This window comes from Sturnira hondurensis, unplaced genomic scaffold, assembly GCF_014824575.4.
Source record: "Sturnira hondurensis isolate 20B ecotype Veracruz unplaced genomic scaffold, ASM1482457v3 Scaffold0008380, whole genome shotgun sequence".
NCBI lineage: Eukaryota > Metazoa > Chordata > Mammalia > Chiroptera > Phyllostomidae > Sturnira > Sturnira hondurensis.
In genome coordinates, this window is record NW_028081011.1 from 3,550,390 (window position 1) to 3,562,436 (window position 12,047).

Here is a 12,047-nt window from a genome sequence, read left to right on the forward strand (position 1 = left end):
CCACTGTACGGCCAATATTTGGGAGGATCTTGGGAAGTATATAATATGTACTCAGGAGTCACTGCAGAAGTGCTTTTATTGGCAGTAGGGCTGGACGTACAAAAAATTTTCAGAGCTGGATGGGACACGGCAGTCGTAAGTACAGGATACCAAGAGTGAGGAAAAGTAGATGGCTCAAAAGAAATCCACGTCATCTGGAGCATCCAGGTCACGATATTCCACAATGGCCCGTGGATCTCCACGGGCCATCCTGTGAGGTAAGAAAGAGGTAAAACGGGATGAGAGTTAAGGGTCCCAATTTGAAGCAGGCAACAAAACAGACATCTTAGCACTCTCACCTGTTGCGAGGTTTCCCAGGATAACCTCCCTGGCCTCGGAAGGCATCATAGTTCCCTCGGCCAGCACCGTAAGGGGCATGAGGATATGGAGGCCCTCCTGTGGGGACTGCAGGGCGGACAGCACCAGCTATGAAAAAGATCAGTGTTGAGCTGAGAACCTATGATTTCAACTACATTTTAACTGCTTTCTTTCCCCAACCCCTCAAAACCACCAAGCCCTTTGAAATCCTTCCTATACTTACCTCCATAGCCTAAAATGGGGGGCCGGGGCTGACCATAGGGCATCAGGCCCTGGGGAGTCTGGTGTGGGTAGGGGAGTCCTGGGGTCAGACCTGGGGGGAGTACAACACAGACAGGAACATGAATTACTGGGGGGGGGGGAGCAGGAGGACACAGACAACTGGCTTTTAGGAATACAGCCTGAGGGTAAGGCCGAAACTTCAGGGTGCAACTGTTTAAAGAACCAGGAGTCCTTCAACTGTCATGGGTGAGGGAATGTGGTAGACCCTCATGGATCGTATCTTACTCTGGGCAGGGCCAGGTGGCTGAGCTGGCTTGATCTCGGGTAGAGCTGGACGCTTAGCATCAGTGAGAAAGTTGTTAAAAAATGCCACTTCCTTCTTTACTTCCTCAATTTTCTCTGCATGCTTGTTGAAGATATGTTTGCGTACAAACTCAGGGCCCTGGATGCCAAGAGGAGAGGATCAGAACTGAGCAAGCAGTTCCCTAGATCCCCATATCCCAAGATAATCACCCTCCCCTCCCACCTGGTCCCAAAGACGTTTCCTTCCAGGTCTGGAGGCAGATTCCTGGCTCAGCCCACTGCTCCCACCTGTCCCACAACACTCTAACATCCCAGACCTTGAATTTCTTGCCACTGAGAGGACATAGCCATTTATCCTTGCCCAATTCCTGGGTGTTAGAGGTGACAAACTTTTCCACTTCCTGCTCAGGATCTTTTCGACCCATCTTCTGGGCCTCTTCCTCTGAAAGAGATTCCCGCACACTCAGCAGCGGAGTCAGCTTCTCCTCAAATGTCTTCTGCCACTCTAATACTGTAGTTTGGGAACAAAGACAGATGGCAGGTTGGAGAAGTGAGCCAGGACCAAGGAATATGAAAGGAGAAGATTAGGGGGAAAAGTGACAAGAGCACTGCTCCAGAGTAGAAAACTAGAGGTAGCTGGGGAGAAAGGGGAACCAAATGGAACTCAGACAAAGAGCTCACCTTCCCCATGACTGATGCGGTTGGGTGGCATGGGTCCCCGAACATGGATGATGCCACAGCGGTTGGGCATTTCATCCTCATTGGGGTACTCGCACGTGTTATAATAATCCAGGGAATGCACAATGCGCAAATAGAGGAGAAGTTTGTCCAAAACCTAGGAGAAAACAAGGAAGTGTGAGTTCATCACACTCATGCCTTTTACCACCCTGAGCCAGGCTCTCCCTACACACTCTGCTCTTGCCGGCACCTTGATCAGCTTCTCATCTCGTTCCACATTGATCTCTGCTGGGTTCCCTTCCTTAGGAGGCTCTTCAGGGGGTGCCCCCCCACTGCTCCCCAGCAGTTCTTCCTCCTCAGCACTCACTTCCTCGATCAGGTAGTCAGTGATATTCTTCAAAATTGGGTTCTGAGAGGGCAGACTCTAGTTGAGAGGGAGAAGAGAGGGAAGTGAGACACAGAAAGCCCCTCCGAGTATGTAGCCTAGGAACCCAATTTGAAAGGCAAAGTGAGGCTGAAAGAATTCAAGGCTCACTTGGCCTGTTATCACTGCCTTAGGATTTATCTTCATGTTTCTATTTGTTTTACCATAGCCCACAAATAGTCACTAACACCAATCTGTTCTGCTAGAAGCTGGAGGTGCTGCCTAAAGAGGGACCAACAAGCAGGAAAGCACAAAGGGTCAATGCCACAGATCATGTAAGATTAGAGATACCCACAGATGAGGGGGTTTGGGCTGCTTTTGAAAAAGTTTTACAGAGAGTCACTGACTGTTGGCAGAGGAGGTGTCCCAGGTTCAGAGGCCCAGAGCTGGGTCCTGTCATCCAACGTATGGATCAGCTTGGCTGCCAGCTTGATGTCATTGCGCACTATCTGCTTGTGTTGGGTAATGCCATTGATATTGCGGACTCGACGGGTCAGGTCTCTGTTCACGCCAGGACTCAGCTCACACTCCCGGAGCTGAAAGGTACAGAAAGCTTACCAACACCGAAGACTGGCCCTATTGAGAGCAGTGATTAGACTGTGAGTTCCCCGAAGTCAGTCTCGGGGCCTAGCCCACAGACAACAGTACACAATTAATGTGAGCAGACTGAATGGATGAAATAGGAAGCAAAATGAAAGTAGTAAACAATGAAAAAAGCAGTAAGAGGTGTGCAGCATACAGAGCCACACCTCTTCCTCAAAACAGTCTGGCTCCCAGCACTCACTCGGATGTTCTGCAGATTCCAGCAGATTTCTTTGATGTTAACACTGCGGTCAAATGTCACCCAGCCACGACGGAAAAACCTAAACAAGAACAAAGATGTCAACATAATCCTGGGGTGGAGGTGATGATGACCATTAACCTTCCCCTGCACCTTTCCAAATTACCCAGGGTCATACTTCTCTCCATTCCTCACCTCCTCTCAGGCTGGGGCTCCGATAGTGCCACACGCATAAAGCCTGGATATCTTTTACAAAGCTGGAAAGGCGGAGGAACAGAAACTCCACTTAGTGATTCAAGGATTCACTTCTTTCTTCAAACCCCATGTCCTCAGAACCCTAAGGAACTGCCTATTAGCCTCTACTCAGATAAGGAAAAAACAACAAAGAACTTAAGAGCAGCACTTCAAAGTAAATGGTACAACTAGGACCAGCCCTCAAAAGACATGGGCCCATGAGAAGGGAAGCCTCCCTGTCAGAGAACTAGTGGTGAGTGTCAAAAGCACCACCAGATTATGCTCTCCCCGCCTAATGCCTCCTCCCACCCCTTGGAAGAATGGAGCCTGGGTGTTGTCCCTGCCCCCAATGCCATTTTTCCCCACTCACAGAAATTATCTCAGCCCTGGAAATGTTGGGTGCAATGTTGCGCATAAAGAGAGAGCAAGTCTTATGCAGAGGCCGGGGTTTACATTCCAGCCCAGGAGTGTCCTTGGGCTTCTCCCTTTCTTCCTCCTTGGGTTTCTCCTTTTCCTTGAGTGTTTCTTCTACACAGGAAGTGGTGGGACTTGGTGAGTTTTTATTGTTGGTTTTGGAGAGGACAAAAAAGCTGTCAAACTCCCACCCTACCAGTCTCTCCCAAGAGACCACCATCCCATTAATTTCACCAACTTCTCACCTACCCCACCATTCATACAAAGAGAATGGATTATAAGCAGAAAATAAAACCTACCAGCCTCCTCCTTCTCCTCCTCAGCCTGGCCACTCTCTGACTCTGACTCCGACTCTGACACACTGCCTTCATCAAAGCTGTCGTCACCACTGTGCTTCCTGTTCCGCTTCTTGCTGCTCTGTGGGAGCCATGGCAAGACGTCATGAGCCAGATAACAAGGACCCCTGCCTGCCCTAACATTAACTCCATTTAAGAGAGTCCCTACCTTTTTGGCTTCTTTCTCAGAGTCTTCTTTCTTCTCTTCCTTGTCCCCATCACCCTCAGATTTCTTAGTTTTGTCATCACTAGCACTGCCATTTTCAGCCTACAGGTAAAGACAGTCACTGGGATAGCTATCTCCCCATCAACCCCTTCCACTTCAACAGCTGAGCCCACAAGTCCACCTCTCCCCTACCCCAGCACAGAGCCCTCTACTTCTAACTCCTGTGGACCCCACCACCATCGAAATAGCTCCGTTCTCTTCCCCTGGCACTCACCGGCAGCATCCAGAGGCCCCAACACTGACCTGTTTGCCATCGTCTTTCTTTTCTTCCTTCTCATTGACCTTGCGCTCTCCATCCACAAGGCCTGATCCAGCCCGGCCTTCCTCCTTCTTGCTGGGTTCCCCAGGCTTTCCAGCCTGTTCCTCCTCCTCCTCCTGCTCCAGGATGCGTAGATCATTCTCTGTACCTCCTTCCATCTTAATCACAGCTACCAGCAAAGGGAAAAAAAGTCATAATCCAAGGGCCCTGGCCTTCAGCCTCTGGCTTTCTGTCAACCTACTTCTATTTCCCAACCAAGACCTTGACCACAAGATACTCATTGCCCCAACCAGTCTGCACACCTGCATCCAGCATTTTGACAATGGCATCAGCTTTGTCTATGTCCAGGAAAAGATTATCAAACCAGCCGCTCTCCATGAGGGACAGGAACACCCTCAGTCGGTTTTGTAGGGCCCCCCGGGCCTCCTGACGACGTTTCCCCACCTCATCTGGGTGGTACTTAGAGCGAAACCTATAAAGGAAGTGGGGAGGGAAGATACAAAATTGTCACTGAAGGCCAAGGCCAGGACATTGGAAGGGGCCCGGGAAAATAAGGACTTCACTCCCATCCTCTCACACCCACAAAAGACCATAAAAGCAGAGAGACCGGGGAAAGGAGTATAATAAAAACACCCAATACCCCCAAAGGAACCAGAGTTTACGCTCTGAGAAGATTTTGGGGAGAGCCAGGAATTAAAAGTTCTATATTTGGGAAGAGTAATGATTACAGGGGGAACCAAGGTTGAAAAGGCAAATTGATTGCCTTAAGTCTCTGGGAAACACTAACTTTAAAAGTGCAGTTTCCCAAAGCTTCTGAAAGGAAGGATAAGAAAATAGTAGGTCCCAAAGAACCTCCCTCTCCTTGCCAACCCCAAACTAGAGTCGTTAAAAGGACTGCTCCCACCAACTCCCTCCACCCCTAGGTGGAAGACAGGGTGAAACCTGAAATGTACCAGATAGGAAAAGCCAAAAGGCAGGATACCTTTATTCCCCCCTTGGGAAAAATAAGCAGATGGTGAAGGGACAGGGAGAAACTGAAGTGCCCTTTTAACCTCAGGTACTGCCCACAGAGAGGGTGTGAAGAGAGGGGTAGAGGGTTAGGGTAGAGCATGAGGACATTTAAAACAAGACCTTGGGTTAATAAAAAAAAAAGGAATTAGAAATATGAGAAAAAAGGATAAAGTGTGAGAAAGTCCCAGATATCAAAAACAAAGGGGAAAACTAAAGACCAGAAAGACCAGACAGAGAAAGTGGGGGAGATAAAAGGTAGTAGTGTTAGGCAAGGAGCAAGAACACAAACAGAGAGAGAAAAGTACATGAGTAAGACAAAGAAAGAAAAAAAGAGGACAGTGAAAGACAGAACATAACCACAAGTTGAGCATTAAGAGGAAAGAAAAGCCGCAGGCGTCACCTCCAGGATCTTTACCTTGGCCGCTTGGTCAAACAGAGCTCAAGATTTAACTAGTGCGCCCAGGGCCCATGCTGTCAGGTGGGCCACCGGCTGGCTCCTGGCTGGGGTGTCCCGGCCTGGATGCCCCACCCCCGCGGGACTCCGCGGTGGGGGCCCTGACTGACTAACTGCCTGAGCAATCACATTCAGCTAAACTGCTGCATTGTGCACAGCAGTGCCCTGCCTGTCTGCCTGGCCGGGGCAGCGTGGCTCAGCCCAGGGGCTCATGTATGGGCTGGGTATGGTGGGGGTGGAGGTGGGTTTGCTCCGAGCTCCGTCGATGAGCGGGTGTAGTTCCCAGTTCTGGCTCTTTTCAAGGAGAAGGAGCAGAAAGAGGATGAGGAGGAGGAGCAGGAAGGGGGGAAAAGATGGTTGATTAAAATTAAAACATCCACAAAAAGAAAAAATTAAAATTCTTTTTCTGTCAAATGACCCTGACATCTTTGCTTTTCTTGTCTGGATTCACTCGTTGCTTTTGGGAGGATGCCACAGTCACACAGGTCCTGGAGATCAGGGATGACAATGACCCAAATCCAGCAAGTGGGAAGCAGTCTGTCTGCTGTCCCAAGGGAACAGGTGGCTCTGGCCAGCTGCCTGGAGGTGTCCCACTGACTGAGGACAGTGGGGAAGGGAGATGGGTGGGGGACCGTGGCAGACGTTGAAGTGAGGAGAACCCATCAGCTAATGCTGTTGCAATTCCCATTCCCCCACCCCCTAGGAAGTTCTGGATTGGGGGAAATGGGAAAAGGACAGGGCTGCAGGCTCCCCTGGCAAGGCCAGGGGAAACATGCTAGGGAAAAGATAACAGGAAAGTAGGGGCACTCACCACTCCTCATCCTTATGAGCCAGGAAGAAATCCTGCATCTGCTGCCTTCGAAAATCCAGCTTGTAGTCATTATAGCGCTTAACTGCCTCTGTCTCATCCACAGAGTCATCCAACGACAGGAGAAACTCCTTGAAGGTCTTCATCACTGGTGGTGGCACACCCAAATCGATCTCTGCGATGCTACCCAGCCTGAGGGGAGCCCGGTCAGGAAGTCTTGGTTGTAGGGGCTGGGGCAGCCGAGGTAGCCAGCTGCCCTCTTCCTTTGCCCACATGGACCTCACCCCAGGCATCAACGGTGACCACCCCCACAGGCACTCCAGTGTGTCTAGCCCACTCCCTGCCATGGTCTTCAGCAACCCCAACCATTCCCCAAGTCCAACAACTCCCTTTTCCCAAGAACCCTAGAATCCCAGGTCCCTACCTGGCTTGGATAGGCAGAACATGATGCTGCATGATGTGGACGTCTGGGTGGCCCCAGGGCTGAGGGGGGCCATAAGTTGGGCCCCCACCCCCCCCAGCATAGGGCATCTCATAGCCACTGTGGTATGGGTCAGAGCTGTGCTCATCCCTGAGGGTGGGGGACACAAAAGTCAGACAGAGGAGAGAATCATCTCTCCAGAGCATGAAGGAGGATGGGATAGAGGGAGGGGCATATGAAATGTGATCTGTCACCCGAGGATTTAAAGGGACAAAAAAGATGTGTTTATAGGAAGTTAGAGAAAAGGAAATGGTCCAAGTTATCAACACAAGTGAAGGAAGACAGAGAAACTGTTGCCATCTCACCAGTCTCGCCTCATACGTTTCTGCGGGGGGCTGAGCTCATGGCGGGGAGGAGAGAAGCGTTCTCGCCGATTCCTGTCATAGTCACGATATTCACCCCGACTGCGGCGCTCCCGGCCACGGTCCCATTCTCTGGAGATAAGAACAGTAACAGTAAATAAGACACAGTTGGATATCCTAAAATCACACTCCTGGACAGGCCCTTCCAATCCTGAGACACAAGACTAAAAGCCTAAAACTGTAAAACTACCCTCTAGGCCCTAGCTGGGAAGTGCAATTGGTTAGAGCCTGATTGCAATACACCAAAGTTGCAGGTTCAATCCTTGCTCAGGACACATACAAGAATCAACCCCGGCCCTGGCTGGTGTAGCTCAGTGGATTGAGCGCGGGCCTGCGAACCAGAGGATAGCGGTTCGATTCCCAGTCAGGGCACATGCTTGGGTTGCAGGCCAGTTTCCGGCAGGGGCCAGTTCCCTGCAGGGGATGCATGAGAAGCAACCATACATTGATGTTTCTTTCCTCTCCCCTTCCCCTCTAAAAAGATAAATAAATAAAATATTAAAAAATATAGAAAGACTTATTTAGAAAAAGACTAAATACTTTAAAAAAAAAAAAAAAAAAGAATCAACCCCCCTGACTCGTGCTGCTTAGTGGATTGAGCGTCGGCCTGAGAACCAAAGGGTCCCAACCTAACTGTCTCCCAACCTACCAAAACTGCCCTCTTCCTTGTTATCCTCTGGTCACCCCTCCTCTGAGGGCAGCACTGGTTTTGCTTACCTGCCCCTTCTCTACAAAGTGATCTTTCTCAAACAAAAATCTGATGGTACCATACCCTTGCTTAAATGCCAGTACACCGCACTGTTCAAAACTTTGGTTCCTGGCTGTCACCCCAGCCTCACCACTAGTCACCAGTTGCTTTAATCCCCATTGCAAAAAAATCCTTTGCTCTTAACTCAGTGGTTTTTCAAACTTTTTTGTCTTAGGAACCCCTTACGCTCTTAAAAATTATTGAATGTTAAAGTTTTGGCTTATGTTTGTTATAGCTATTAATACTTACTGTATTTAAAATATGAACAGAAAAAAATACCTATTCAATTTGAAGTTGTATATTAACATAAATTACATATTTTTATTAAAAATGGCTATTTTCCAAAAAAAGTGAGAAAATGGTACTTTTTACATTTACAAATATTTTCAAGGTCTGGCTTAACAGAGACAGCTAGATTCTCACATTTGCTTCTGTGTTCAATCTACTGTGATATATGTTCTTCAACTGAAAAGTATGTAAATAATCTGGCCTCCCATTGATACGCAGTTGGAACAGGGAATACTTTTCAGATGACTGGGAATATTCTTTGATACCACCCAAAACCCTACAAGAGTTAGTTTGCTACATTAAAATCCATTGTTCTACCTTGCTCTATGAATGGATCTTGATATATCTTGTTACACCATATCAAAAGACCACATTGTTTAGTATCACTACCTATTTCCTCAGAAAAGTCTTCAAGTAGTGACAAGCTGATAATCTCACATTAATAGATGTAAGTTTTCCAAAACTTTAGTTTTCACTGGAAAGTTACACTTCTTCAATGTCTATAAAACTGACAGTTTGTTTTTTTAATCCTCAACAAAGGACATGCTCACTGATTTTTAGAGAGAAGAAGTGAGAGAGGTAGAGAAACTTCTATATGAGAGAGAAACACAGATTGGTTGCTTCTCGTATGTGCTCTAAACAGGCATGAACACACAACCTAGACATGTGCCCTGACTAGGAATCAAACCCACAACCTTTCCGTTTACCAGACAACAGTCCAACCAACTGAGTCACATGGGCCAGGGCCTGATAATTTTTCTTGAAGTAACAGGTTCTTTTAGTTTGTTTTCATGAAAACATCTGCCAAATACACAAATATGAATAACTATTCTTTGACAATCTTTCATTCATATTTTTTAAAGGCATCCCATAGAAACAACTAAAATCAACACAAACAAAAAACAACCTGTTATTTGGCTCACAGTTCAATCCTACTCAAGATAACCATTATACTCCTATATGCATATTTCCCATTTGTCCTATGTATTAAAAAAATATATTCAGCCCTGGCTGGTGTGGCTCAGCGGACTGAGCACAGGCTGTGAACCAAAGGGTCACCGGTTTGATTCCCAATCAGGGCACATGCCTGGGTTGCAGGGCCAGGCTCCCACTAGGGCGCAATGAGAGGCAACCACACATTGATATTCCCCTCCCTCTTTCTCCCTCCCTTCCCCTCTCTCTAAAAATAAAACGAATAAAATCTTTTAAAAAATGTATATTCAACAATCCAATTTAATAAAAGCTGCTTCATCAAAGACATTAACTGCAAATGGCTAGGATCCCCCACCCCTGTTTGGTGCCACTGCTTTGATGTGTGCTAAGGCACCAGCAGTTTTACCTACCCCTGCTATAGCACCCTCAGTGCAAATGTCAATACACTGCAAACAACAATACTTACTATTACCATAACAACAGTTGTAATTTCACACATCCCCCAGGCCCTGGGGCCTAGGGTCTGTGGACCCCATTTTGAGAACCAATACTCTGAAAAAAACCTGAATACATACTCTTTTCCGCACACATTATGCCCACAACTCAAAGCTATTCACACCACCTGTGTCTTGGGAATTCACACTCATCTTTCCACGTGTAAGCGGCACTTCCCTGCAGCTCTCCCTGACATACCACCTCCACCACTACTCCCCTTCCTTAACAGATCTGTTCCCTTGCCCTGACAGTGTGGCTGGGCATGGTACTGCAAAGAGAAAAATCACCAGTTCAATTCCTGGTCAGGTGGGTTGTGGGTTCGGTCCCTGGTCAGCGCATGTACAAAAGGCAACGGGCCAACGTTTCTCTCCCTCTCTTTCTCCCTCCTTCCCCGCCCCCCAAATAAAACAAAATAAAATAAAGATCTGTTCCCTCATTGCTTACCATCCTTAAGACGACCTCTCAAAAATACCCTGTTGTAGCACACACTCCAGGCCATTTGGCCCACAGACTGCAAGCTCCTTAAAGGCAATAACTGTATCTTACTCATCTACAGAATTCATAACACCTTTTCTTCTTTCTTAGAAAATACCAAGGAAAACAAAGTGCAGGGGTCTCCACAGTGAAGAGACACATTTACTTAGAGACTGAATGATTTACTAAATTCATTTTTTAAATCTCTATTATCACAATAATTGAGCAAAAAATTTTCCCAGTAATGTTTACAAATCAAGCCATTGCCATCAGCTAACTAATTAGATATTGGTGACACCTCTTATACTGAAAAGAAAATATCCCACAATTCCTCCTAATCTTGATTACTTTATTTGAAGTCACATCAGATGTTTCTTAATATAAATACCCTACCTATAACCAACTCAAGTATACCCCAGAAACCTAATTGCTATCAACTCAAACCTATCACTGGCCAAAGAACTTTCTAATTTTAAGCAAGACAATTACAAGAAATTTAATCACATTCTGCCTGGGAACTGGTCTGACACCTCTCCAAGTCAATTCTTTTTTTTTAAGACTTTATTTATCTTTTTTTTTTTAGAGAGGAAGGGAAGGAGAGAAGAGAGAAATATCAATGTATGGTTGCCTCTCGTGAGTCCCCTGCTGGGAACTGGCCTGCAACCCAGGCATGTGCCCTGACTGGGAATCGAACCGTGATCGTGTGGTTCGCAGGCCCGCGCTCAATCCACTGAGCTACACCAGCCAGGGTCCAAGTCAATTCTATCACATTATTTTTCTTTGAGGTATCATTTAGAAACAATAAATAGACGCATTTCAAGGACATTTATAAATACTGCTTTTCCAGACTCAAACTCTCTTAACTCTATTGGTTTGATGTTCTGGATATTTCAAAAATCTTTGGCCAAGTACAAATAGGTTAAATAAACCACATGAAACGGTGAAGTATGAGCGATTTCGTATGAGTTGCCCTAATAAAATTATAAGGGAAACACAATGAGGATGGAGTGCAACAGAGTGTGACGGTGGTACAAAACTGAGAAAAAGTATCTTACCGGTCATTCCAATCGTCCCCTCGACGTCTTTCATCTCTTTCCCGCGAACGGTCATAGTCGCTGCGCTCTCTCCTAAACTTATCCCTGCGTCTTCGATCGTACTCGTCATCACTGTCACCCATAGCGCGGTCTGAGGCCTGGAGCCCAGACAAGGGTGTTCAGGGAATTAATGACAAGAGGAAACGTTCGCCCCACCTGGAGCAGCACATCCACCTCTCCCAGCAAAGGCCAGCCTTCCGTGGTCCCCACCATCCTAGGCCCTCCTTGACAGCAGGTGGACGGCCCCGACGCTCCACTCGCCCCCAGGGGTCTCCAGCCCACCCGGTGGCCCGCCCCTCCCCCCCCGCCCCATCCCGCCCTAGCCCCGACCCTCTAGGCCCCTCCCCTCCCCCACCTGGGAGGGGTCGCGGCCGTTAGTATCGCGTTCCCGCCCGCAGGTTCTCTGAGAGACCAGGGCCCGCCCCTTGCCTCGGGCGCGCGATGAGGACCGCGAAAATCGTCAGACACAGGTTATTGAGCTATGGGATCGAGGAGGCGCGAAGAAAGTGGGACAGCCGAGGATGCGGTCGGCGCGCCGCTCGCGCAGTGCCTGCGTCACTCGCGGAACAGGTCTTGGAACTACAAACTACTACCCGCGCGGCCCTAACTACAACTAAACAAGGAAAGGCCCGAAGCACCGGGGGATGATGGGAAGGGACGGGGACC

At 47.9% G+C, this 12,047-nt stretch overlaps 1 protein-coding gene across 4 annotated transcripts; it reads right to left on the reverse strand.

Annotated features, from left to right (window-relative positions):
- Positions 1-58: 58 nt before the first annotated feature.
- SRRT (serrate, RNA effector molecule) lies at positions 59-12,047 on the reverse strand. 4 transcript variants are annotated; one of them, XM_037054868.1, is made up of 20 exons: positions 11,811-12,047; positions 11,343-11,479; positions 7,293-7,421; positions 6,931-7,077; positions 6,510-6,698; positions 4,536-4,705; positions 4,218-4,402; positions 3,918-4,016; positions 3,713-3,830; positions 3,370-3,527; positions 2,961-3,022; positions 2,769-2,847; positions 2,332-2,520; positions 1,811-1,984; positions 1,564-1,717; positions 1,200-1,393; positions 865-1,021; positions 581-682; positions 339-465; positions 59-194 (listed from the first exon to the last, which is right to left on the reverse strand). In XM_037054868.1, exons 2-20 carry the CDS (start codon positions 11,462-11,464, stop codon positions 191-193), a joined length of 2,559 nt encoding a protein of 852 aa, XP_036910763.1. In that variant the 5' UTR covers positions 11,465-11,479; positions 11,811-12,047; the 3' UTR covers positions 59-190. The 4 variants fall into 4 exon arrangements, with proteins under 4 accessions (XP_036910763.1, XP_036910762.1, XP_036910760.1 ...); XM_037054867.1 differs by having other exon boundaries at positions 59-250; positions 581-670; positions 11,811-12,046; XM_037054865.1 differs by having other exon boundaries at positions 59-250; positions 11,811-12,046.

Excerpts from the sequence above, each read along its gene's own strand:
- SRRT (XM_037054865.1), bottom strand. The coding sequence starts at position 11,464 with ATGGGTGACAGTGATGACGAGTACGATCGAAGACGCAGGGATAAGTTT. Across the intron at positions 7,078-7,292 it reads AAACGTATGAGGCGAGACTG|GGATGAGCACAGCTCTGACC; the intron begins GTGAGATGGCAA and ends CCCCACCCTCAG. Across the intron at positions 4,706-6,509 it reads GCTCATAAGGATGAGGAGTG|GTTTCGCTCTAAGTACCACC; the intron begins GTGAGTGCCCCT and ends CTTCCTTTATAG.